We start from the raw sequence: 27,908 nt of genomic DNA, 5'->3' as shown, positions 1-27,908 counted from the left end.
AAGGAAGAGTAATCAAGGGAACCAAGGTTATAGCGGTAATCAAAAAAATGTAATACAGGGACACATGTACATGTCGGCATATAACACAACTAGTATTTGATACAATTACATGTAGATTGTGCATACAGCCGAGTCGCATAAGAAACTTTTCAATAGGCAACCAGTTGTAGAGTGTAATAGTACTCTGCCTTCCTTAGGCCATTATTACTGGCTTTGGACAGATACTAGTACTTGTAACTGGTCCATAAAAAAACACATTCATTAATACGATCATAATAACCGGTACTATTGACCTTTTATACTATTATGATATACACTACCCCGGAGAAAAAATCTTTTGTTCTACCCAAGCCCTACCTCGTAAAAATGTAAATTGGACATGCTCATCAACTTAGCATATATAAAGGGTATATAACGAACTCTAGGCCGGGTCACTCTTAGAAATCTGACATAAAGAGGTCACCAATTAAAACAATCATTACTAACATTTTTTACCCTAATACATAATTTATAAGATTGTTTCTTCGTGTTTTACAGGTGGCTCCATAGCAAATATGTATTCATTAAATTTAGCTCGCTACCAGAAATTCCCTGACATCAAATCAAAGGGAATGCACGCTCTACCCAGGATCTGTGTTCTCACTTCAGAGAAGGTGATTGTTTGGATGTTTCTGTGTGTTTACAATAATTTTGACCAACTCATGATTTATCGATCTTTGCTTTGTAGAAGTTCATTTTAAATGTCATGAAACGTATGCGATCAAAACAAAACAAGTGGGTGAGTGTTCCTTTCTAGCCATGAACACGAGTAGTGTTGTGTTCCTTAAGCTTGAATTGATTCCGGAAGAATAAACCCTTTCGTGCTAATTTCTGAGAAGATTCGGTCAGGGTCGACTACCATGACGTATGAAACAATGTAAGAAATTTAAGGGAACTCGCGGAAGTACCTACTGAGCCTGCAAAGAAAAATTGCAAGAAAAGACTGTTGTATTTGATCCAGTAATTATCATTTCTACTTTCTTATTATAATGAAAAGCATAAGTACCTGTTTTATAGCTGATCTGATCAGAAAGAAAGAATATTGTTTGGCTAGATCCTTCAATCTCAGATTCCGCTATATAGATGACGTGTTATCTTTAAACAATCCTAATTTCGGGGATTTGATACATCGCATCTACCCAAAAGAACTTGAGATAAAAGATACTACAGACACTGTGAAGTCAGCCTCATATCTTGACCTACACTTAGAAATCGATGGTAAAGGAAAACTATTGACCACACTTTACGACAAACGTGATGACTTTTCATTCAGAATTGTCAACTTTCCTTTCATCTGTGGCAACATCCCTTCGGCTCCTGCGTATGGAGTGTTCTTATCACAACTCATACGTTATGCCAGAGCTTGCCGAAACTACGCAGACTTTTTGTATCGCGCTAGAACTCTAACAAATAGGCTTCTGGAACAGGGTTATGTTGCTACAAGATTGAAGTCATCACTACAGAAATTTTATGGTCGTCATCATGAACTCGTGGATCGTTATGGTGTATCCATCAGCACCATGAAAACTGATTTATTCAACGGGTCATAGTTTTCCTTTCCTCGTTTGTCTACCCCGGACTTGAGTTTTTATGAGCAACTCGGCAGGTATTTCTAGAAAAGCAGAGGACGCTTATCCTACCGGTGCACCTGTTCCATGCTCCCAGTTTTAGTGGGGTTCGAGTTGCTCATTTACTTTTGTTACTTTGTATGTATGATTTTAGTTGCTTTGTGTTCTTTGTTGTGTATGTCTGTTTTCCATGTCTGGTCTTTGTCCCTGGATTACATTATTTTGATTACCGCTATAACCTTGGTTCCCTTGATTACTCTTATCTGACGTCACCTCTACTTCCAGAAAAACATCATATGCTTTTCATTCGGACTTCGAAGATATCGGAACTCACGGGCTTACTCCCACTATCAAATATGCAGCCCGACTAGTATAAACTTCGTGTTTATATACTAGTTGGGCTGTGATCGGAGTATATTATAACCGTTTAACATATCTGATCATTATAACCGTTTAACATATCTGATCATTATAAGCAGGTATATTCATCTTTGTTTTTACTGTGAAGACGAATTTATTTTATCTGTTTCAAGGGACATTACTCTGTGAAGAAGGGAGCAGCATTACTTGGGATTGGTATGGACAATGTTATCCCTGTTACAACTGACGACCAAGGGCGGATGTCACCAGAAGCTCTAGAGAAATCAATCTTAGAGTGTCAGGAAAAGGTATCTCTAAACGTATGACGTCACTGAAAATGTTCGTTACCTTGAGGATGATGGATGCTCCATTTTCAATCAATTTTTCTCAATATTCAAGATACTTATATCACTCTGTATAGTACTGTAAAAAAGAAAAAAAATGTTGTACGAAATAATAAATACTTTCACCAAAAAGTTTTCATCAAGTGTAAACACACCTTTTGGTTCCATTATATAGAAAGGTCACTGTAGACAACTTTATGACAATTTGTGGAAATAAAGCTTTATTGAGACACTCGAACAAGCAAATCCAGCACTTTTTTCCTGTAAAAAGTATATATTTTTCAAAACCTTAAATTATGGAGATCCATGAAATAAAGATAGATATTATTTTCTATTTTGTTATGAAAATCTGTAGCCATGGTAACATAATAAAATTATTCATCAGTTTTCATAACAAATTTTGGGTGCCTTCCCAAAATTATTTGTCAAAAAAACAGGTTTTCTAAAATATCAGGCACTTAAAAACTGCCAGGACTATCACTTAACTAATGTGCAAATACTAGAAATGTAAACTATTGTATGTATTATGTCATCATATACAAGTATGCTTACTTCGCAACCGTAACATAATACCTTCCTATTTATATTACGGGAAGAGAACCGTGTTGATATTGCACTATCCCATATCTTATTCCTGGTCACGTGTTCCTGGTACTTTTCGACGGCGTGTTGAAGCGGCTATTCAAGTAACAAACGTCTAGTTGAAACTGATGTATTCTTTCTGGATTGTCAGTGAATAGACAGAACGGTACAATTTCTCATTATTTTAGGTTCGCCTTTTGTGTACCCTACTTAAGTAATTACTTCCGGATACTGTGATTGGACAAATTGTGCTGAAACCCAAAATGTTTTATCAATTCCAGGCTCTAACATTATTATATTTTTAAAAAATTGCATTATATTTTTTGAAAACCATTCATATAAACATTATGAATTTTTAAAATGTATGTGCCATTCCCAGAAAAAGGGGGGAAGTTTGACCCCAAACATTATCTGCTTAAAATACCAAAGAATCGAGGCAGTTTTGCTATGACTTTGATTGCAATTTTAGTTAGAGAAATGAAGATATCATTGGAAAAAAGTCAGTTTATAGCTCCGTCATTGTTTCAAAGGTGTAAATTTTTCAAAATTTTCACTGTTGTCGCCTATGGGAAATATATAGTACCGTTCTACCTATACTGATTTTTGGCAAAACTGAGAAAATTAATATTCCAGGTTTTTTTCTAATTCTTCCTGTACCTGAAATTGAAGAAATCATTCCAGATAGTTGAATATATAAATATTAAAATTATTTGTTGAGCAGGTTCATGAAATTTTGCTGAGTCTGCATTTCTTGATTTCTCCCATTATTCAACATGGGAAGATATAAAAAATGTTCTCAAATTAAGTTTTGTCTATTTTTTGCTCCATTTCTTATATTTTCATGTTGATTAGGTACTTTTCTTATATTTTAGAACTTAAAACAATGACATTTCTTCAACTTTTCATGTAATGATGCTTTTTATACCACCCAACAATGCATAATTTTGGCCCGTATATGGTCCATAATGCAAATTCAATTTAAAATTGCATCTTTTGAGGCAGTACCAAATTTCAGGGATTAGATATTCTATAATTTAACAAACTGTAAGGAATTGTAGTATTTTTTTTAATTTGCTGTTTGTTTATTGTGAAATATAAGGTAAACAAGAGGCTCCAGGTGGCCAAACTTGCAGGAAAAATGTGGAACTCAGTCTATTAAAAACCTTATATCAGCCTTCGATGGTGATTCTTCTTAAAATTTTGGAGATTTTGGGGTAAAATAGGCCTGAATTGAAATAATTCAAAGTTTTGCTTCCATTTAAATCACTTTTATGAAAAACATCAGTCATTTATAAACTACTTGCATGTGTCACTGAGCAATCTAGGAAATATGTTTAAGTTCAATGAGAGTATTTTTATCTCTATTTTTTTCTAGTTTTTAGGAGATATACTTCATTTTTCCTCTTTTAGTCATGCTTTATTTCTTTACAATGTAAATTCAGTCATCAATAATAGTTTCTGGTACTTTCTTGGTATGTACTAAAGTGTGGAATGGAGTTGGTGGTGTGGTTTTAGGAAATGGTACTAATATAAATAAAAGCTTTTTTAGCCTCATTTAGATGAAAATATGCATATTTATGCAGTATTCTAAGTGAATCTAGATTCAAAACAGGTTCTGACAACAACTTATGACGATTCCAAAGCATAAACCAGAAATATATATTGATACAGTCATGTCAAAAATCATAAGTAGGGGTAGGTATAGAAAAGTTCTTGTGAGGATAAGACAATTGAAAAAAAATAACTGATTTTATTATAGAAAATCTCAATAATAATTCGCCATTCATAAAGTGACTTTAATTTAAGATGTTAAGTTTTAAGCGAAACTCCTGAACTGTATAATATTATAATAGTTAAACTTGACCCCAAACACCTTTTATTACGGGTATAGATAACATACATGTATGTAGATGCACATGAAGCTCAGTTAAACTTCAGTGTTCTACATGTACTTGATTGCCGGTTTAATGAACTAACTTTAAATTAACTCAATAATACATCCTTTTCTTTCCATCTTAAGTAGTGAGCTTGCTCTTTAACGCTTTTGCGGTACACCCTAGCTTAAACAGCTAGCCGTTGACATAGACAGGGTGCTTGCCAAAACTAAAAACAAACTTTGTAACCAGTGAAACTCACTAAAAATCACTCAATGACATCACACGTTGTAAGAGGTAACGAACAGTTAGCCGGTACACGTGATAAAAAGACACGCAATAAGGCGGTACACATGATAAAACCTCAATCACAGTTAGCTGGTCACATCAAAAGGTCACCCAAAGTTAACCAGTAGACCTGATAAAAAGTCACCCACAGTTATTCCTTACATATGAGAAAAAAGTTACTCGCATATCGCTGGTACAAATGATAAAATATCAAACACACCCGGTACATGTATATAGGTATACAGTGTGATAAAAGGTCATTCACAGATAGCTGGTACACATTATTACTTGTACAACAATGTGATATTTTTCTAATTATGTGCGTTATATTCGGTACATGTACAATCTTTGGCGATACTTGTACAACCATGAGAGTAATATTTGGTACAAGAACAACCATATGAGATATACATGTACATGTATGTTTAATACCTGGTTTTTATTCCAGGGAATGGTACCATATCTAGTCAATGCCACAGGCGGCTCCACCGTGCTCGGGGCATATGACCCTCTTCCTGAGATTGCTGATATCTGCCAGAAGTACAAGCTTTGGCTGCATGTGGATGGAGCGTGGGGTGCTTCAGCCCTAGTGTCTGACAAATACAAACATTACATGAATGGTATTGAAAGGTAAGAACTAATATTCAGTGTATGATCTTAGAGGTTGGGGCCTGTTTTTCATTTTGAGCCAATCCCTTTATTCCCAATGTAACCATATCATGACAGACTCCTATACACGTGTAGTATATGACCTTTTTTATTCTGTCTCTTGTACTCAATATATGAGTGTGAAAGTTGTGTGGTTATAAGTAAGTGCGTGAATGTGAATGAGGTGAGAAAAGAAATATAAATTGTGAAATACATGTACATTTCAAATACATGTTATTTGTATCTGGTGGGTGGTACAACAAACACCATTTTATTATTGATTGAGTCTGTGATTTAAAAAAAACCCGTCTAAGTCATTAAAACCGAGTTTTTTACTACCTAATATGTTAAAATACCTAAGTCTTAATATTGTATGCGAATATTAAATTACAATGTTGACCAGAAAAAATATCTTTCGAGAGCCCATAATATCGGTTAGAAAATGGTTGGTGGTTCATTCTAACATATCATGTACTAAGTAATCAAGATGACACAGAACGCCAGGAAAAAAAATGTGGATATTCGTTTATCTAAATTAAGGCGATATTCTAATTTTTTGACAACTTTCTAATCCACTTAAAATCTCTCATAAACTCTGATAAAAATACTGACAGCATGTACTTTTGGAAAAGTAATGAACTTCAACGATAACAGTATTGCTGATTTGCATTAAAAATTTTCTGACTTTTTCCACCACAAGTCACAAAATAAGCATTGCTTCCTCCACTTTCCCTTTTTTTCATTACTTTGATCGGTAATTGGATGTACTTACATGTATAGTAAAAGAAAGTTGGCAAAAATACAGACATATCACCCTCTGCACGAGTCTTAAATGAGTCTGTATTTAAATCATGAAATAAAAAAAAACTTTAGGGCATGACATGAACCACAAATTAGTTAATTAAACCACTGTTATGGTGTCGGCATCACACGTGAAAGGAAATATGTGTGATGTTCGTTAGGTTTCTTGCTTGTATGAATCTAATTAGAGAGTTGTTGAATGTTAACGCTCCCTAACATATGGCTAACACTAAGAAGAGGGGCGGATCCAGAAAATTTGAAAAGATCCTACATGTAGTAAAATGGGGGGGGGGGAGTGTCCTTGGCTCTTAATTGCTAATTTTTGTTCAAATTTTGCACGTAGTTAAGAAAAACTTTTTTTCAAAAGAGGGGTTCCGAGCCCCGGAACCTCTTCCTTCCTGGATCCGCCACTGAGGAACAAATTTGATGAATCTAAGTCATGAAAGTGACAACTGCCGAGTGCACTGTAAGTAATCACATCCTATATAAACATTGTAATTATGTATTACTTGCCAAAGGTCAAATGTGGACACAATTCTAACACGTCCACCGCGATAAACTATTGTGCATATCGTTTAGGGCGGACTCACTGACGTGGAATCCACATAAGATGTTGGGAGCAAACCTCCAAGCAGCGGCATTTCTAACAAAACATAAGGTTTGGTTCACTATATAACACATTGTACGACCACTGGGGAACTGTAGTTATATGTTATGGTTTCCTATGCAATGTATATAGCTTTAGTTTTTACTTTGTATTTACAAAACTTATTTCTCGTTTATCATATTTAAACTTGTAGTTAGTTTTTAGCTCACTTGAGATTTAAGCGTCATTTTGCGTCTGACTATCGTTAAAATTTTCTTCTCTCACATCCATCCAATTCCTGTTAGCCACCTAGAGAATAAGGAAAGATAACTCGAGCTGTAAAATAAAACTTCAATTTAATAGAAATGATTAGTTGTTGTATAAGTAGAGGCAAAATGAAATGCAAATTTTAAGGATTTTTTTTCTGTTAAAATTTTAGTTTTAAATGATTTGCTCATTACAGAAATAACAGAATATAGAATTGATAATTTAGTTGCCAAACGACGTAGTTTGTGCTCTAGAAGTTGTTGAGCTTTTATTTCTTGTAATCTTGTAACTTATTGAGCGATTTCGATTCACTCGGTACTCTTAGACGTATACATTTTCTTGGTTTGACATATAGCATTAACTGAATGATCTTTTAATAATGAAGTAGTAGTGATACTGAAGGATCGTGGCGGGACACAATAACATATAAAGGACAACAGATGAATAGTTCACTCGGAAAAACGAACGTCACGAAACTCGTTGACTGAAAACAGAGAGCGACTCAGGTTCTTCGGAAGTCACTACAAAAACACATCTCAAGATAATAAAACAAAAAGACACCCCGATGAATGTTATGAATTCATAGCGGAACTCGACTGAATTCACGCCGAAAGTATACATTCGACAGAAGAAAGTGTGCTACAGTCGTTCTTTAAATATACTCATATTGTGCATGAAATCAAAACAATGTAAAAAATAGTAATAAAACTTGGAAATATGATTGTTGTAAAACAATGACAGTTTGAATAATACCAACTTGCGAAGGACCAAGGTATTGCAACGCTTGACATAAAAATAAACAAACAAAACCAGATTATACAGTCTGACCTTTCATATTTATGATGGCGTTTCTATTGTTTGTTGTTAGATGCCCAATCATCCCTAAAAGCTTTCATTGAGTTTCTGTATTTCAGACTTTGCTCTTAGACGCCCATTCTGCCAAGGCTAAGTACCTATTCCAACAAGATAAGTTTTATGACGTCACGTACGACACTGGAGATAAGTCCGTACAGTGTGGCAGGAAAGTAGATGCTTTGAAAATCTGGACGATGTGGAAGTCCAAAGGTGACGCTGGTATGGCCGCTGGTGTAGATCACTTGTTTGAATGCTCTAGGTTTGTCGTTCTTTATATACATGTATGTAGTATGTTCAGACCAAAGGCACCCTGGAAGGCCAAAGGTGGTTACCTTAACAATGTATATATAGACCGAAAATAGATAATACAGCTCTGTATAGTGTGATATTGGCTAATTTAGGTTTCATGTCACGTTCAATGGGGAATCAAAGAGGCAAAAGAAACATACACAGCTGTAACATACATAGAACCACATATCACCCAAAGTTGTTCAACTATTTTGTAAAATAGTTATTCAAAAGGCGAAACATGTTTCCCTTTTATTAAAATATGTTGAGAGTTTTATATACGTGTATGATAAATAATAACCCTTTCCGTGTGCCGTTGCTTTTTGGAATAAACAAATAGAGAACAAACGAATGTACAATAATTTGCAAAGGTTTGGTAGATTAAGATTCGCTTGTTACTTACTACCTCGTTTAATTCAAGTTAAAATGTTTAGAATTTAAATAACAAGTTTTGTCGTAAATGTGATGACATCCTTTTTATTTAATATAGATATCTGGCAAAACTTGTGAAGACGACAGAGGGATTTAGGCTTGTACAAGAGGTATACTGTGATCATTTGTTTACGGACGATATTCAAGGCCTTTACGCTACCGCCGCTACACAATAAAAAGTGTCGAATATACCTGTTTTTGGGATCTTCCGTACAGCTGATATATGCTATGTAGCCCGTATCCGTACCTGTAATGTATTAAGAAATTATAACCAATTTCAATTGTTGTAAAAAGTATTATAAACCTTAAAATTGTTTTTAACAAAATTGGCAAAAATCGTAACTTTTACACTGGGTTTTTAGAGGAAATGTTATATACGTTCATGGGTAAGCCATTCGAATTTTGGTTTAGCAAACATTCATTTACAGTAAGCCTGCATACAAAACTCAACGAGTATTGGAAAATATGTTTCCACAGCAAACATGTTAATATATGGCGTCATAATGACTTGACATTATTTTCATGAAACTGGTCACACAACTTTATGAAAAAACAGACGAAATCACATTAAGTGTATACTAATGTTTTCGATCATTTGTAGCCTCAGTGTACAAATGTGTGTTTCTGGTACATACCCAAAAAGTTCAGAGGTCAACCGGAAACTAAAGAGTGGTGGGAACAGCTGGGAAAGGTAACTTCATAAACCGTAACGTTATTAAAGTTTGTTTGGTCTATGTTAAGAGAGAGTACATTATTATGTTTACTGCTAACTCTAAAAGGAAATGTGAATTATCATCAATGTATAAGGTATAAAGTTCGAAATCTAACTTCAAATTTTATCATTAACACCATATCACGATTGACTAAGCCCAAATATGAGAACATAGCTTTTTGTAGGTTTAAACTGGTCTGGAGAGCTTGCATATCAGTTAACTGCTAGCTAACTGCTTGTAGTCCTTGGTGCATTTGTGTAAAGGTACAATCAGTTTCTTTATTTATATATTAAATAGGGACTCCCACCTTTTTCAGTTGATTTGAAGGTATGATTAATTATATATTTTTATAATATAATATTTTCTACAGTGACCAATTTTAAAGGGAGAGGGTTGTGACCACGCCAAACAAAGTACTTCAACACCGCCACATTTTTTGCGCTTGTCCCAGGTCAGGATTTAATTTCTGGCATCTATTTATCTTTTTCACGTTCAGTTTACTTATATGTTGCTGCAGCATGTAAATAATGTTGTTTTGAAGCCAGCTGCAGCCTGTCCAGTGGTGTTTCCTCATCGTCCTTTGGTTGACCTTGAGTAGACATTTTTCATCACGGTGGGGTTGTTTTCTCTGTAACATGTTTACTATATCCATTCTCCTTTGTAAGTATTTCTTTGTTGATGTAAAACTCAACAACAAATAACGAAAAGTAAAATTGTTTCAGGTAGCTCCAGAAATCAAACGGAAAATGGTTGAAAAAGGAACTCTTTTGATTGGATATCAGCCAGATGGTGACCTTGTGAACTTTTTCAGAATGATTTTTTCAAATATGGCCGTCTTGAAAAGTGACGTAGAGTTTTTGGTGGAAGAAATCGATCGGCTCGGTGGTGACTTGTAGCAGATATATGATTTATTTATAAACCTGGTGGCTTGTTGTTTGCTTTTGTTTTATTGTTAGGGGCAGTACTAATAAGAGCAACTGTAGAATTTACAATGCAAACTCAGCTGGCAATGATTCTTGAAACAGAATACGTAGGATAAGGCAATTGTGATCAATATGCCATATTGAATTAGGATTTTTTAATGAAATAAATATGACCATTCTCATGAATTATGAGTATCTTAAACGGTATTGCTTTAAAGCAAGGAGGCTGTCATCATTTCATCATAATGCATAACATTGTTATACATGTAGACATGATAATGGAAATTCAGATTCAGAGCCAAAACCTGACAGTTATTATATATATTTATACTACTAAACGCTGAATATCGATCGCTCATACCTGCTTATACCAGTAACAGACTTACATCGTATGGGCACCGATCGTTCATTCCTGAAATTTGTGCTGGTACCAGTCTTACATTGGGCTTTTTCCTTTCCTATTTACCATGAGAGATGGAGCTATTACAATGCTTTGTTACCATGACAGCTGTACTGGTAGCAGTTTAACACTGGGCACCAGTCTCTCTTTCCTTCCCCACTCATCTAGACAGTAATTGCTGTTACTGTAAATCAGTTTTTGAAATAAAATGTTCTGTTGAAATGAAGACGGATGAATCAGTGATACCCTCGCATTTTTAAATCATATTTGTCTATCCTCTTGTGCACCACCTTTAAACTCCTTGCAATGTTTTGTTATTTTTTTCCTACTGTTATATTAATTCTTGTTCAAATCAAAACGTTCATGTAATTGTTTCACTGTATAATATATATGTCTATTTACATCCGGGATGTTGCAAAGCTGGAAATATATCATCTACACACAACTCTACTTTATATTACCTCACTTACAAAAGTGGGTTGGTATATAATAACAGGATATGTGTTCTTCCTTCCCTCCGTTATAAACAGTACCCATCTCTTATGTGATACGCCTCCAAAACCAAATGGAATTTAATGAAATTTTCACAGATTATTTATTATATACGAAATGTATAATTCAGTATATCTTCTAATTTATATTTCAGTCAAATCAATTTTCGGGTTTCACATTAGCAAAATATGGAATTTGTCATTTATGAAAATGGGGACAGGGGGGTAACAGTCTTGTATCAGTTACTACTCGTACACCGGCCACTGAATGGAATATAATAATTTTTTAAAATATATGCTCAAAAAGTCATTTATACAATTCTCTGCTACAAATAGATTCACTTTGCTGATTTCCACAGCGACGTAACACTATTGCACTAAAAGGATTCGGGCCATCTTTCACTGTATCTTGTTTATTATTAAGCTTGAAGAATGGATTATATTTAGCTGACTGGTAAACACCGGGACAAACTGTTGTGTCCTTTGACAAAGTAAAACTAATCCATTACTGAAACAGAAATAGCAATATACTAGTAACGTTTTAACCAGCAACAATACAAAACATAAAAAATTGCCTCTTTAACAATGTATATAGAATGCAACTGTCATGTCAGTTGGACTACTGCTTTCTGTGTTTTATATTTCTAACAAAAAATACATTTTTTCACTTTCAACTTAAAGCACCTTATCAACCGTCTTGTGCTTTTAGACGATGTATTTTCCATTGCAATGGTTGCTACACTGCTTCTATGGATATTGCCGACTGAAAGAGTTCAATTTAGAGCAAAAATGTCGAAAACATATTTTCAACGACTTTTGTTGCGAATTTATTACTTTTCCTCTACCTGTTTTTTTTTTTTTTTTTCAAATTTACATTTTTGGGAACAATAGGTTTCTTTCAACATAATTTAATAATTATTTCGGATAATTGAACATTTTTTTTTTTAAATTGGCCCCACTTGAGGTCAGAATCCTTGGGAAAAATGGCCAGTGGACTATTTTTGTACGTTCTACAATCTGATTGGCTGAGTTAGTGGTCTGTAACCTTAAGTCGTCTGCCAACGTGTTACCAGTTGTATCCAACATCATGAACTCAATTGTCTTTACACTATCACTATGCCCATTAACAGTACAACAGTTTATTGACCATTTCTAAGTACTATTGTTTTGTTCAAAATAAATGACCATATCGGTCGTATGGCTGTACATTCGTGGCTTGCTTACCTTGAGTGCGGGAGGTCGTGAAATCGATCCGGATCTAGACCTTCCATGTTAACACTGCTCCTCCACCAATGACGCGACAAACAGAAAATAGTGACGACTAGTCAGAATAATGTTTCCAGGGAATAGGTGGATTTACATGGCTTCTGTCAGCTAGTGCACGGACTAAATATTATGCAGAGTTTGTTCGATTGTCTTTAGATTCTATTCAGTAACGTGTTAAAAGGCCGTACAACTACAGCCAATTCTCTACTACTCCAATCATTGCTTCGGTCTCATATTTTCCTCTGTCCATGCATATTGATTAAGGCTTTATTTCCTTTTATTGCTTCAACTGTGGTTTGGACTTAAAAATGAATGTGTACAATATTGCTTAGTTTTTGTTTTTCGCTTTTGCCAAACTTTGTACGTGTTAAAACAAAGATAAAACAAAGACTACTTGTACGACCACAATGCGGAAGGGGGATTAACGAGTTTATGAACTTGTATATATATCGTTCCTCATGTGAATATATATTTCAAAATATATCTACTGAAAAATTGCCAATGAATATTACGCGAATATTTAAATGTCAAAACCGACAATCAACAAAGAACGATAACCCTTGTTTGTTTACGTTCTAACCTAACGGCATTGGAATGTCATAGTAAAAATGAAGAAGAATGCTTTGCCGTTTGTAATTTCCTCTAAACCAGACAAAAACATAGTGCGTTGTTGTGGCTGCAAATCTCTTGTCAATTCAGACAGCCTTCGGCTAGGTGTTCAGGAGTACAAAACGACGTCTTGGTTCCACTACACTTGTTTCTGGACTAAGTGTTACTATAGAAACCATTTACGGGGAATAAATGGGAACATTTTGTCAGAGCTAGTCGACGGTTTAAACGAATTAGGACTAAGTGATAGAAATAAACTCGTCGTTGATTCAACAGCGACAACAGCAGAAGGCCGTAAGGTAAAACCGGAAGCAATCTTTGAAGGATCAGAGGCGGGTGGAGACTATGAACTTGACCCAAACACTTTCGATCTCGGTAATCTGCTGTGTGTTGCTGCGATAAAAATACAAAGCACTGTGTTGGTAAGCATTCGGAAATATTTCATTCCTAGAGGAGGTTTGATTGCCAAACCCACGAAATCCGGCATTACTCTGTCTAGCGATCAATGGCTAAAGCTAGAATCCTACTTCGACGATGTCTGTGATGCTATTTCCACTACACAAAAGTCAATTAAAGACAAAGAACAAGAGAAGCGTGGACAGAAAGATAAAAATAAAATAAAACAATCCGAGACAGACTCACCAGGTACGTTGTAATGATAGTAGACCAAGACGTATATGTAAAACAAACCATTGAAACTGAAAATGGAACCCGGTCCTTTGCATTGCAAACTGGTGCTCCATCCACAACATTCTTTTCCACCGAGTTTTCGTGTCTTATCTCTTTCTTACACTGTAAGGGAGAGATAGGACCGATAATTTACTCTGCTGAAGAGAATGATAGCTAGAGAAGGGACGGATAACTCTGTTGAAAAGAGTGATGGGGAGAAAGGACTGATAACTCTGTTAAAAGAATGATAGGGAGAGAAAGGACCGATACATGAAACCCTCTTGAAGAGAATGATATTGAGGGAGAGACTGATATGAAAACTCAGTAGAAGAGACATGACCGATATCTCTGTGGAAGAGATTGATAGGGAGAGACAAGACGGAATAGACATCAACCACTTGTTGTGTGCCGAACATCTGTCCTTTAAAGCATGATTGTTATGAAACTTAATGGGGTGTTAGATTACCATATAAAGATGTGCATATTGTCAGGAATTTTTGTTTGCAGAAAAATTTTAGAAATGAAGGCTGTTGGAACCCAGGCATTTTTCAGCGAAACCTGGTCAGATGCGTTGTCCGCAACTCCTCCTCAATATCTTGCATGATAGTTATGAAACTTTATGGGGTGTCATATTATCATATGGAGATGGGCGTATTGTCAGAAATTAGTCATATTCTGTTAATGTACTGTCAACAAAAAATGGTATTGATTGCTTTTTTGTATTTTTTTTTTTTAGAAATGACGGCAAATTTTGTGTCAAAAAGTGCATAGTCTATCCACCATTGAAATTGTGTCCAATATGAATCGTACGCCCAATGTACATAGTTTAACAAGCTGCGGGGGTGTAAGTCCCGTTAGGGGGAATGTCTAGTTTCAACGAATTCAAAATAATTCAACATAGTTTATACCAAAGGGCTTATCATTATTTATGAATTTCGAACGCCACAATTGATTTGTTTTATCCCCCTTTTTATGCAAATGAATGAACATGGATAGATGTACATCAGTGAATTATCAATCGTGTGTTCTGTTTAAAGAGGTATAAAATACCTTAACAATTGATTGTTGTAATGTTCAAACCAAAAACAAATGACCCCACATGTCCATTTGATGCTATGTGGAAATTTACCCTTTTCTTCTAATCGAAGAAAAGGATTGAAACCCCATTTCCAGAATAATAAATAAATAAAACTTCACCACCCCCTCCCAACATTTTGACTAGCCCCTCCCAGATAACTAATGATAAGTTTTCTGAAAATTTGGCTCTCTTGTGTTTAAAGCTGTGGGCGGATTTGAAGTTTGAAGATAGGTAGATAGCAGAGTAGAGCCCAAGTGAAGATTTATCTGCCCTACTTAAAGAGAATACGGTAATTGTTGTAATGTTTTACTGGGTAAATATTGTGCCACACCTTTCACGTTCTTTTTTCTGTTTCAGTCGATACTTTGCCAATTTTACGGAGGCTGCACGACTGTCGTGCCTCATTCAAATCCACCGCTGGTGACGTCTTTGGTTTATAGTCAGAAACAATTTCAAACTCAATACCGTTTTGATAAATCGAATTAATAAATTTTGATTAAAAGTAGAATCGAATGTTTTTTGGACTGTTTAATTTCTGACCAAGTTAAATATGGCTAACTAACGTAGGGATATTAATAGGATAATTGATTTGAAGGAGTGAATAACCAAAATATTATCACGAATGCCTAAGAACGCATAGATTTAACGATTTTAAAGTGTTCTTGGCATGAGTGATCATATTTTGTTATTCACGATAACTAATTGATTATCCTATTTATTATATAGAGTTCCTATTCGATGCTATTTTCAACATAAATTTCAAATTTTGTGAACGGCGGATTGATTTCAAAGTTGTGACGTTTTAGCGGGAGAAAGTCCGAGAGTGAAATTACCGAATTTATTTCACAGTGTGAATTATCCAAATTTATTTCACTGGGAACATTCGATAAAACACTGCTATCTATATAATAATTTATGTTCTATGACTTGCATAAATTGCAAACTCATAAATTCATTAAGAGTAAACTGTTCCAAAGTTTATGTTACCCATATCACGTAAGGCACCAACCAAGCGAAGAGTAGTCTTTGGATTTGTTTGAAAAAAAAATTCAAAATTAGAAAACCAAGTCAGCCAAAAGAATTTTTGATTCAATATTTCCACTATATTTTTTAAACGAAAACAATATATGATTCAATATTTTCTTTATTTCTTTAGACAAAAAATATATGATTCAATATTCCACCCTTTCTTTAGACGAAAAAATAAATGATTCATTATGTCACCCATACGTTAGACAAAAAAAATATGATTCAATATTTCCCCCATTTCTTAACCATGTAGATTATTTAAAAAAAAAAAAAACGCTTTTGTGAAAGATTCCTTTCACCGAACAAGCGTTCCAACCCCCAGTCCTACCCTTTGGAAAGGAAAAGGTCTGTGTCTAACTTGGTTAAAATCAATTTTAAAAAATAATCCTTATTTCGAACATTTATTTTTTAGACTGGATTTTATTTTCGTTGTCATGGAAACGCCGTATAGGTGTTTACGCTATAGGAGAAGAAGTTGTTGTTGACATCAGGGAGTTCTCGGAAGAGAAAACATTTTCAGAATCAGAACGAGGCATAAGGCTTACACCTGACCAATGGAAACGGCTTCAAGAAAATGCACACAATATAAATGCCTCTGTGAGAACTATTTAGGACTATTCTGTTTGATATAAAAATTCTAATTGATACAAACTTTTAAATAATAAGAAAAAGGAAAATATTTACTATAGTTGTTATTTACAGACAGCAGGTCCAGGGGCACTCTATAAAATATTCCGTCCCCATAATTATACATGTATATGAAACATATAAAGCTCAAAATGTCATTATTTAGAATAAAATCACACTGTAAACTACTCAGCGTTTTACACAAAACAACAGACAAGACTCATCTGTCCATAGATTCATTTAAGTATCCAACTTAACAGTATGGCTGCTCTTGTTTAAAATTGGCCGAATCTACTTATAATTTTAATTTTCCCCTCTACATTAAAAACAAGAAATGAATTCATGCCGGAGATATGTGGCGATCTGCATACCAGAAAAATAGCGGTCGTATTATGTTGTGATGTCGTCGTTGGTATTGTTTCTTTCGTTTCCTGCAACTGAAGTTGTAGTGAACTCAATGTCATTTGAAACTTTGATATATTGCTACATGTTGCTTGAGGAAAATTATCATTTAAAATGGGTCACTTGCCCATACCGTTCTGCAAAAAGGGCTTTGGGAAAAGGGTAACATAGGTGTTTATTTAAAATAAATGTCGAAGGTTTACTTTCATTCAATTTTGTCAATTCTTTCCTTTATTGGTATCATCTAAAATTTTGTTTTAAGAATGATAATCAGATTCTAAATTGCAATTATCATCGTCAGTCTATGGGGGCAAAAATGGGCCCATGCCCAAAAAACTGTTTGTTTTAATTTCTGGTCTGATTTTGAATTATTTTATTTTCCTCGTGAAATTCACTGCCTGTGATTTACAGTTATTTTTTAAGATATCTCTTACAGTTTCGAGTTATCAGGTGCCAAAATGGACCTTGCCAAAACGAAAAATAAACTTTTTTATTTTTGGTGCGATGTTGAAATATTTATATAGGATTCTTTATAAAAAAAAATCTCTGTCTAAATACAAGAGCTTTTTTAAAGAAAAATGCTAAGCAAGTTTTCTCTATCATTATTTACTGTTTTTTTTAGATAATGAGGTACCAAGTGGTCCATAAAAGTGCACTGAAGCAGAACTTTGTGCTTAATGGAATTCCAAAATATTGTGAAAATTTGTAAGCTACAATGTATCGTTACAATTCAATCAGTAATTCCGCCCAAATTTAACCAGCCTACGCCGGGTTGTGCATCCTCCGTGGAGTAAACAGTTTTCAGCATGGCTAACTATCATAGCTTCTCTCCCATTTAATGATTGGACACGATCTTTTGAATTTCTCTTTGCATGTTGCACTTTTCCGGTTGATACTGTCGTTCACACAGTTGGATTTTATTTCTTTTTTTGTGTTCATTGCATATGTTTCCCTTCGCCTGTTATCATTTTGATATTTCAGGTTGTATCTTTTAAGTTTTTGATTGTTTCTTGATCTTCTGTTGTCATAATGTCTCTTCGCCTTTTGCCATTTGGCCTTTCCGTTTACCTACTTGATTTGAATAACATGCACATAGCAAAAAAAGTCGAGTGGCGAATCATTTATTACAGAAAACTTATAAACTTATTATTTATAACAACTTATATAACAACAAAAGACAAGTAAATAAAAGTATCTGTATTAATTAAAAGTCCATTACACATGACACAATGTAAATCATGCAAAGGTTACAAGCAAAAAACAATACTTCCTTAGGCTACTGGGAGAGTCAATGAAACAATACTAAATTAGTTATGCTAATGGAAGGGTCAATGAAACAATACTCCCTTAGTCATGCTACTGGGAGAGTCAAAGAAACAATACTCCCTTAGTTATGCTACTGAGAGGGTCAATGAAACAATATTCCCTTAGTTACGCTACTGGGAGAGTCGATGGGAAGCTAGCAAAATTAAGTAGAAAGTATGAAGCGCATGGAATAATTTGAAAGCAAAAGTGAGCACCAGCATGATGCAAAAAAGGCGGTTAATGTAAAACTACGTGCTACATTAGACGTGTACATTGTTGTTCCTTTCATTGTATCTTAAAAACACAAGACATTTCAATGTAACAATTAAGACAAATTTATATATTTTTTTATAAGTAGCATAAACTTTAATCAAACGAAATCTTGAAAGTTTTACATTCATTTTCGATGTTGTCAGAAGGGTCTCTCATATTTTGTCTACTGGTTTTGTTGTATGTCTACTCCTGAATTAAAAGTAAAATATCATATACTGGTGGTTCTTTGAAATGAAGCTATTGTAGTGTTGCTTCATGAAAAAAATACGGTTCAAAATTTACCTGTAATGTTACATGACAAGTGAGACATGGTTATAGACCTTTATCTGCACTTCCCCACTTAAAGCTGCTTTAGCTAGCATTGTCGTAAATTCTTGTTTCTGTTGACATGTGCCTTAACAGAAGTATACATGAAGGTTTCAGGTCACTTTTTTTCAGGTGGAGCCATGAGAGCACCCCGATGCGCATGCGCATGACGTCTTATCCGGTGGTCATAAACCGGAAGTGACCCTTGGGTGTGACCGGAAAGGGAGGGGGACCGGAAGAGGACCTTGGATATTACCGGAAGTGGACCTTGGGTGACCGGAAGTGGGCTTAGATGGGGGACCAATAAAGGAAACATGGGGACTTTTGATGTAGGAGGGGCCTTATAGCTGAGATATTGCTGCTCGAACGTTAAACCCCAACAATCAATCAATCAATCAAAGGTTAGGAGGGGGAAACGACCTCCTTAGGTATCTTCATTAAGTGTCCTTATTAGTGTCATTATATAGTATGGTGTAAACAGGTAAATATAAAAAAAAAGAGGGCGTATTATGACAAGAGTTATCTTTCTTTGTTCATATTGTTTTTAAATTCTTTATTTTCATTAACGTTAATAGCTTTTTTAATTATTTTTTGTAAATTAATTGTAATTTCCTTGTCTTTGTGTAATAATGCCAAATTGAGTGGGAACTTTTAAAGTTTTATTTGAATTTCTTTGTGTTCAATTTGACTGTGTAATTTGAATAGATGTCTCACGGATTAGACAGATGTTTGAAACTTTCCATGTTACTGGTGATTTCAGTAGCCTATGTATTGATTTTTAGCCGTTTTTATTGTGCTTTATAAATACATTACAGGTGCAAGAACGTGTTGTGCAATGTTTACCTCTCGAACATTAATTTTTTATCGTTGTTTTAATTATTTTTATTTTAATATTTTTTGTATTCAGTTCGAATAATTAATGTTTCTATTTTGACTATACTGATTATCGTAAGGTTTACACGTTGTACAATCGGAACGTTAAGAGCTTTTGAATGGTGTATTGCTTCTCATTCTTATGATAATTAGATTTTTATAGTCGACTTATTCATCACCTATAACAGATGGATTCTACCTTTTCATTTTTATGGGGCTCTATCGGGTAAACCGATTTATTTTTCATACTTTCAATATTTACACGTCGCGTGTACTTGACCTGATGTTATGGGGGTCTGTTGGGTAAACCATTGACGGATTTTAATTTTCTCTCGATATTTTCAATTGTCGTTTGTTTTCTACGCTCTCCTTTTTTTGGTTTAAATTTGAGACATGTATTACCGTTTAATGTTTGTCTTCTTTTTTATAAGGATTTTGGACGTTTTTTCTGCTATAGTTTTCTTAATGTTTTCAAGTCACTTACACACAAACGTGATTTGACCCGTGTTATGAGGCTCTACCAGGTAAACGCTTGAGAAAGTGTTTGTGCTTGATATGCTATCGCTAACGGTTTTTGTACCCCCCTTTTTGTAAGGAGGGAGTCCATTTTTCTTTTTCTTTAGTGTAGTTGTACTATACAACTAGAAACACTTATTTTTATCTATTTTATTTACTATTTCATTGTCTTACGTCTCTCGCTGTTATTCCAAGACACATTTGGGCACCCATAATCGGAAGTGAACCACCGACCCTTTGGACTTTGACCATTCTAACCGCTGATTTTTTTAACCCTTTACACTCTTACGGACTTCCAGAAGAGAAAAGGTATGAATCTTAACCTCGAAGTTATCTTTTGGCACCTGGTTTCCTCCGGGTTTTGGGTTTATTGTGGTGTTTGTTTGTGTTGAACCCATGCTTGCTTACTTGCAGCCAGGGGCGCTTTTACGTAAGGTTTGGTCAGTCATGCCACTGTTGTGTCTTTTTTGTTATTTCAGATATTTTAAGTCATACCATGTATTACACGATAAATCTATCTTTGGAATACCTGCTTCGGCAAACATCGGACATTGACCTCGTAGATATAGTGATTGATATAATCGTGTATGAAACAAAACATAGCATTTTTTTTCATTTTGAATAATTAAATGAAATATAAAAGCATCTTTACGTTATAGCAGAGATTTTTTTTATTTTAGCTCAAATAATCTTTTTACCGTCCAGTTAAGTGTTTCGGTTTTGTGTTCTTGTTAGACAAATAAGTAGTGTACACCCGATGCAATTCTATGAATATAAATAAGTTTTATCATTTAGTAACAGTGTTTATCGAACCCAAACTTTTTTGTGACGCTTGTGAGCGACTCGGTGGGTGTTTCTAGAAAAGCAGAGGACGCTTACCCTATCGGTGCACCTGGTCCATGCTCCCAGTTTTTAGTGGAGTCCGAGTTGCTCATTTGCTTTTGTTACTTTGTACGTATGATTTTAGTTACTTTATGTTCTTTGTTGTGTATGTCTGTTTTCCATCTGTGATCCCGACATCACTCATTCATATTTAGCGGGTATCGTCCAGCCAATTCCGATTGGTTGCCTCTCTGGGTAGGAAGCACCGATGAAAATCGATTTAACATAAAATGTTTGGAAAGGTAAACAGCAATACGAGGTAATGGACGATCCGATATAGTAACTGAAAGTTGTATGATATCATAAATGAAGCAATATGATCAAAAATGATAACTGTAGATTCGGTTTAGAGTCTTTACTGAAAAAAATGACGTTATGTGTAGCCACTTTGTAAGATATATCGAAGAGTTTCTACTACGAGTGATTTGATTGGATTTTGGATCCGGGTTAAATTTAAGTAACTCACTAGATGGTGCTGGACGATACCCGCTAAATATGAATGAATGATGTCAGGGGTTTGAAGGAGCGAGAGCAGACTCAAAACCCTGACTTGGGAGGATGCCCCAGTACCAGTCCAGACCTTCTAAACACACATGACAATTACTTAACATGTTAAATAGACGTTTTTGGTCCATCAATGTAAAGGCAGTGTGCTTTGAATCTTTACCTCTTCTACCTAATCAGCAGATCAAAGATTTCCATGTCAAAATTCTGGAAAAGGGCTCGAAACTCAGTAAAACACCAAAAGACATGATTTCCCGATTTGTTAATGGATTACCAGACAAGTTAGCTTTTTTCGTGCGTGCTAGATCAATCACAACTTTGAAAGAAGCGTTGACATCAGCAAAGCTTGGAGAGACATACAGATATAGACAACAGAATACATCGGTGACAGCAGCTTCTAACAATACAGAAATGATGGACAGTAAAGTAAAAGACCTCTCAGACCGCATTTCGAGATCAGAAGTTCCAAGGTAAGATCACGTTCGTCGTCCTAACACCACTGATACGAGATCAATAACATGCTATAAATGTTCCAGGCTAAATTATATAGAAAGAATTTTCAATTTGGACGGTCGTGGTTGCAAATATCCGGAAACACAGTGTCAGTTGTGTGAACAATTCGGATATAGTGCTCCTACCAGTAACCGTTTTGGATTATCAAAACCGAGAAATTATAGACGGGACAGGGAAACGCGCCGTCGAGCCCAAGAAGTCATCAGCGTATGTAACTTGTGGTCCAGACATTAATTCTAGTGCGGACGATGATGTGCAGAGCCAAGATCCGCTTTTATATTAACCAGTAGATTTGTATAATTTTAAGATTTCTGCATTGCTGGATTCTGGTAGTAATATTAATATTATTTCTCATTCATTTTTCAAACGATTATCAAATTCAGTGATATCTACTTTTAGATCTACATCTCAGTCTGTTACTTCGGCTAATAATCAGGTTGTTGATATTTTGGGAATTGCCAAAATTCAGATTAAAACGTCCCTTTCAAGAGGCAATTATAATATTATAGTACATATTTTGAATGCCGTTTCTCATCCTTTAATTTTAGGTTGTCAGTATCTAATTTCTATGGGGATTATGCTAATGTATTCATATTATCGTGATGAAAACACCACTAAAGTCGTATGCGCCAAATCATTGTCAGTACCGCCAAAAACAGAACTAGCATTTTTGCAAAAGTGACTAAAAAAACAGAGGATAGGACAGCAAGGAGTTTACATTGCACATAAAACATTCACAGATATTTGTTTAATTTCCAAAAGCTTTCTGTAGTATTTCTAGTGACCATACAATTCCTGTGAGGATATTAAATGTTGGAGAGGTAATCAATTGTAAGGATACTTTATTAGCTTCTTTTCATTGCATTGGTGATAATTTTAAGATAGACAGATTAGAATGTGCAAATATGCAAGATACACAGGGTTTTGAAACTTTGTTTGAAAATTTCAAATTTAGTGTTAATATCAGTGGAAATCTTACTTCATGTCAGAAAGATGTTTTACTTGATAAATTGTACAAATATAAGTCAATTTTTGTGACTGATGATAACCCAGATTTGGGTTATACAAAGATTGTTGAACATAGAATTACACTGAAATCTGATAATCAATATAAGCATCACAAACCATACAGGTTGGCACCTGATAAAAGAGAGAGGTTTTACGACGTCAATTAAATGAGTTGTTAAAACAAGGTATTATTGTACAATGACAAGGAAAATCTTACTAGTCCAATTGTTCTTGTGTCAAAAAGGCTAAAACCAAAATATGAAATAACAAAAGAGTTTAGGTTGTCATCTTATAGATTTTAGATTTTTGAATTCTCAGATGGAAAAGTTTCATTATAACTTTCCCGTTTTACAAGAATTAATAGAGTCATTTGCCTATCTCCCCGGAGTCAACTAAATATACTGCATTCAACACGTGTTTTGGGAGATACAATTTGTCAGACTTCCGATGGGATTACGTACAAATCCGCAATCTTTTCAAATGGTAATGGACAAAGAATTAGATGGACTAACTTTTAGATGAATGTTATGCTATATATTTGAGAGATTAAAGGAATCGGAACTGAAGTTGAATCCCTCGAAATGTAAATTTGCAGTGTCAAAATGTGAGTTTCTAGGTCGTGAAATCTGGAAAGATGGGATCAAACCGCCAAGTCAAAAAATAGAGAAAATCAGAAATTTTCCTGTTCCGAAAAAAATTTGAAAGAATTGAGAAGAGTTTTAGGCTTATTTAACTGGTTTAGAAAGTACATTAAGAACTTAAGTATGATAGCAGCTCCTTTGACAAAACTAATGCGCAAAAGCATTAAATTCAAATGGGAACCTGATCACCAGTCTGCTTCTGATGAACTGAAACATTTTTTGATTAATTCACTGATTTTGTCATTCCCGAATTATGACTGTAAATTTCGAATTGCTGTTGATACTTCTTACAGAGGTGTTGGATACATTCTTTACAAAATTTATAAAGACGGAAGTAAAAACGTAGTCCGGTTTGGCTCTATAGGGCTATCCATATGGCTAAGGTCCTATGGTCCAACAAAATTGGAATTGTAAGGTATGGTCACAAGTATTCTCGATTGTGTTTCATTTGTTCGTGATAGGCATTTTATAGTCGAGTGTGATCATCAAGCATTAAGACCATTATTTCAAAAGAAATTCAAAGGCGCAATTTATGGCCGATGGCTCGCACTCTTACAACATTTCGATTATTTTGACATTGTTTATAAACTCGCAAATGAAATGAAATACCAGATGCTTTATCAAGGAAACCAGAATTTTCTGAGAACGTATCATCAAGTCCATACGAGAAAGACCCATATTTTCCGTATGTTGGGGAAAGGCTTAAATGTGGAAAATTGCCAGATGGTGAGCCGTTGTCCTAGTTATTACAGACTCCTAAATTGAGATTTGTAAAAGTCATCAATCATAATATACATGATGAGTACAGATACGGAAGATAATTTCCAGTTTCACAAGTCAGACTTTATATGCACCAAAGCGTCAAACAAAATCTCTTAAATATATACCAACGAGAGAGTGTACAAACGAATTTGGACAAAGACATAATATGCTCAAAACAATGGACTAGTTGTGAAAAAATGTCTGCAGATAACAATATTATTTCCAATAAATTAGGCACTGAACAAAACATTACACAATCGTCAGACTACCCATCTGGTGTTGATAATGAAAATCCACAGCTAACCACTTTGTGCAGCTAACACCGGTTGAAAGTTCATGTCCCGAGGATGATAAATTAATTAATGTTTCATCAGACATCATATCAGAAAGTGCTGATTACAATTGTCACGCTGATAGTGATAGTCAAACTGTTCATGCTTCATTATTGAAGGAATTTGATTTCACACCTGAAAAAATTTCTAAAATTGCAGCGAACTGACCAATACTTGTTACCGCTAATCAATTACCTATTATCAGGATAATTACCTAATCACAGAAGTTAGCCAGACGTACATGTGCTATTGAAACAAAATGACTATGTACTGTTTGATGTAATTTTATTTCATTCGAGAGTAGCGAAAGCAAAGAGAACAAAATTTCTAGACCAATATCAATTTGTTATACCTGATAGTCTTATTAAACAAGTTCTTGAGCTGCATCATAGCTGTTATAATACATGATTTCGTAATTTTTTTCCTATATTGCAAATAAAAATCCCCACCCTAAGTGCATGTACCTGTGATATTATAACGATTTACCATCTGATCACATGACAATGTTACGTGATCTACAAGCCAAAAGAAAGTTTCCGGAACTGATTCACAAAGAAAGACTGGAGCTTGCTCTCATTCGAAAACCAAATCCGTCACCATTTTTGTCAAGGAAGTCTATTTATAGACTGAACTTGACTTGGAGATCGTCGGCAACCAAATTACGTAACCAAGGTAGACATTTCACATACAACTACCAAAATAACACCCCGCGGGTTCTTTTCCTTGCAAAATGTGCTTTAAGATATCGCCCCGCCGCCGATCATACTCCATGTCAAATATGTGTTGTTTACTTTACGTACGAGATGGGCGTATGACGATATGAAGGCTATTTAATATGTGTAGAACTGCAAGATTTCAATGATTATATGATATTAACTATTTGAACTTTGACGAAGAGAGCTGGACTATTTTGTCAAATTGACACGAACATTCGCGGGGAGGAAAGCTCAATCGAGATTTGCCAATTTATTTTTCTCGATCTGACTCTTTTAAAGAAGATGTCGGGAGCTTCTAATGATGGATTTTCGGAGCTGCAATGTATACTTTTTGTGTAATAAGTAAAGATTACAGTGGCGGATCCAGGGGAGGGTGCATGTGGTCGCCAACTCCTCCTTTTAATTGGAAAATTTCATATGTGATTAATTTGATCCCAGGAATTAAACTTCTGTACATGAAATGCAAGCACTGTGTACACTTATATTAATTAGTACATGTACATGCATATGTACATAAATAAAATAAAATGGTAAATAGACATGTACATACATGTAGCAAACAATGAAGTGTTAAAAATGGAAAATAAACAGAATTTTTAACAGTAATCAAGGGAACCAAGGTTATAGCGGTAATCAAAAGAATGTATTCCAAGAACAAAGACCAGACATGGAAAACAGACATACACAACAAAGAACATAAAGTAACTAAAATCATACATACAAAGTAACAAAAGCAAATGAGCAACTCGGACTCCACTAAAAACTGGAAGCATGGACTAGGTGCACAGGTATGGTAAGCGTCCTCTGCTTTTCTGGAAACATCCCTAATAAAAAGTTAAATTATTATGATTTCAAAGCAGAGACATAAACAATTTCTCTGTTGCAACGGTAAGGATGGAAGTGGCATATTCATCACATTCGGTAAGTAATCTTGAACTGTCAAAAAAAGGGGTATCCAGTGAAATAAAGTAATGATCTTGAGACGCTAGTGGACACATGAGCCATGAAATTACACATACATGTACACTTGTACATGTTCTTAAAATCCAAACCTCCACACCGAACATAGACCTTTATCACATACCCTATATCACGCCCATATACCTTTATCGTATACCCTATATCACACCTCTAGACCTGTATCAAATACCGTATATCACACCTCTAGACATATCTCAACTTAATATCACACCTCTAGATATATCTCATACTTAATATCACACCCCTATACCTATATTGCATACCGTATATCACACCCCTAGACCTATATTGCATTCTATATCACACCCCTAGTCCTATATTGCATTCTATCACACCCCTAGACCTATATCGCATATCGTATAACACACCCCTAAACCCATTTCAAGTACCCTATATATCACACCCACAGACATATATTGCATACCTTATATCACACACCTAGACCTATATCGCATACTGTATGTCACACCCATGGACCTATATCGCATTCTCTAAATCACACCCATAGACCTATACGACATACCCTATAAACCCCAACAATCAATCAATCATATATCACACTCCTAGACATATATTGCATATCATATATCACATCTTGCACAGAACACAACTGAAGTACATTTTGTATAGGTAAAATATAAGAAAGAATGAACATGACATGCAAAAATCTGTTTGATATGCAGTATCAACCCTCGACCTATATCACCCCGCGGGCCAGTGGCCCTTGAGTTGACATAGGAGTCTCCTGTTGATAATGCATGTGATACAGATTTTGGCATGCACTGTTCAGTATTGAATTTAAAGAAATAGCAATACAATGTACATGTGTATTATATCCATGTAAGTCATAACTGATTATCAATATGGTTCTTTTTTAGTACATTGTCAAGATATACCAGATACATATATTTAGAATGCAGATCATGAAGTAAGAAACAGGATTTTCATGACACAAGAAAGACACTGTTATGTTAGAAATTCTGTGTCTATGAAAGTGCATTGAAAATGTGTTGGATATCATGGCTACCAATAGTAGACCTTTTCTAAGAGCTGATATTTATGGACATTCTTACATGTACAAGGTACTAAGTAAGTGTTGAAGGTATACATTATTTATTCATATACTTTGTATGTACACAGTTATTTAAAATTTTCAA

At 34.9% G+C, this 27,908-nt stretch overlaps 3 protein-coding genes and 2 long non-coding RNA genes across 13 annotated transcripts in view; 3 read left to right on the top strand and 2 right to left on the bottom strand.

Annotated features, from left to right (window-relative positions):
* LOC148599116 (cysteine sulfinic acid decarboxylase-like) overlaps positions 1–10,579 on the top strand; it is a 61,278-nt gene extending 50,699 nt beyond the window's left edge. For all 5 annotated transcript variants that reach the window (XM_088560398.1, XM_088560399.1, XM_088560402.1 and 2 more), the window contains 8 exons: positions 538–653; positions 2,141–2,275; positions 5,504–5,685; positions 7,084–7,162; positions 8,272–8,471; positions 8,991–9,042; positions 9,534–9,623; positions 10,368–10,579. In XM_088560398.1, the coding sequence (XP_088416524.1) occupies positions 538–653; positions 2,141–2,275; positions 5,504–5,685; positions 7,084–7,162; positions 8,272–8,471; positions 8,991–9,042; positions 9,534–9,623; positions 10,368–10,541 (1,028 nt within the window). In that variant the 3' untranslated portion in view covers positions 10,542–10,579. The remainder of the gene's footprint in view (positions 1–537; positions 654–2,140; positions 2,276–5,503; positions 5,686–7,083; positions 7,163–8,271; positions 8,472–8,990; positions 9,043–9,533; positions 9,624–10,367) is intronic.
* On the bottom strand, positions 648–5,614 carry LOC148599117 (uncharacterized). Its single transcript, XR_015918372.1, has 3 exons — positions 5,488–5,614; positions 2,316–3,550; positions 648–956 (listed from the first exon to the last, which is right to left on the bottom strand). It is a non-coding gene; the product is annotated as an uncharacterized LOC148599117 (long non-coding RNA).
* On the bottom strand, positions 7,806–14,180 carry LOC148599115 (uncharacterized). The gene is made up of 3 exons (XR_015918371.1): positions 14,025–14,180; positions 9,125–9,179; positions 7,806–8,522 (listed from the first exon to the last, which is right to left on the bottom strand). It is a non-coding gene; the product is annotated as an uncharacterized LOC148599115 (long non-coding RNA).
* On the top strand, positions 13,265–25,508 carry LOC148599113 (uncharacterized). 5 transcript variants are annotated; one of them, XM_088560407.1, is made up of 2 exons: positions 13,265–13,979; positions 19,156–25,508. In XM_088560407.1, the coding sequence occupies exons 1-2, from the start codon at positions 13,334–13,336 to the stop codon at positions 19,191–19,193; spliced, it is 684 nt and encodes a 227-aa protein (XP_088416533.1). In that variant the 5' UTR covers positions 13,265–13,333; the 3' UTR covers positions 19,194–25,508. The 5 variants fall into 5 exon arrangements, with proteins under 5 accessions (XP_088416533.1, XP_088416532.1, XP_088416534.1 ...); XM_088560406.1 differs by having other exon boundaries at positions 19,141–25,508; XM_088560408.1 differs by lacking the exon at positions 19,156–25,508 and adding an exon at positions 17,762–19,103.
* On the top strand, positions 21,904–25,508 carry LOC148599114 (uncharacterized). Its single transcript, XM_088560410.1, has 2 exons — positions 21,904–22,268; positions 22,860–25,508. Exons 1-2 carry the CDS (start codon positions 21,904–21,906, stop codon positions 22,912–22,914), a joined length of 420 nt encoding a protein of 139 aa, XP_088416536.1. The 3' UTR covers positions 22,915–25,508.
* Positions 25,509–27,908: the final 2,400 nt, after the last annotated feature.

Source organism: Perna viridis, chromosome 14, assembly GCF_037379345.1.
Source record: "Perna viridis isolate PV_CMFRI_1.1 ecotype Kerala chromosome 14, ASM3737934v1, whole genome shotgun sequence".
NCBI lineage: Eukaryota > Metazoa > Mollusca > Bivalvia > Mytilida > Mytilidae > Perna > Perna viridis.
The sequence above is the reverse complement of the archived record's forward strand: the minus strand, read 5'-3'. Positions and strand labels throughout refer to the sequence as shown.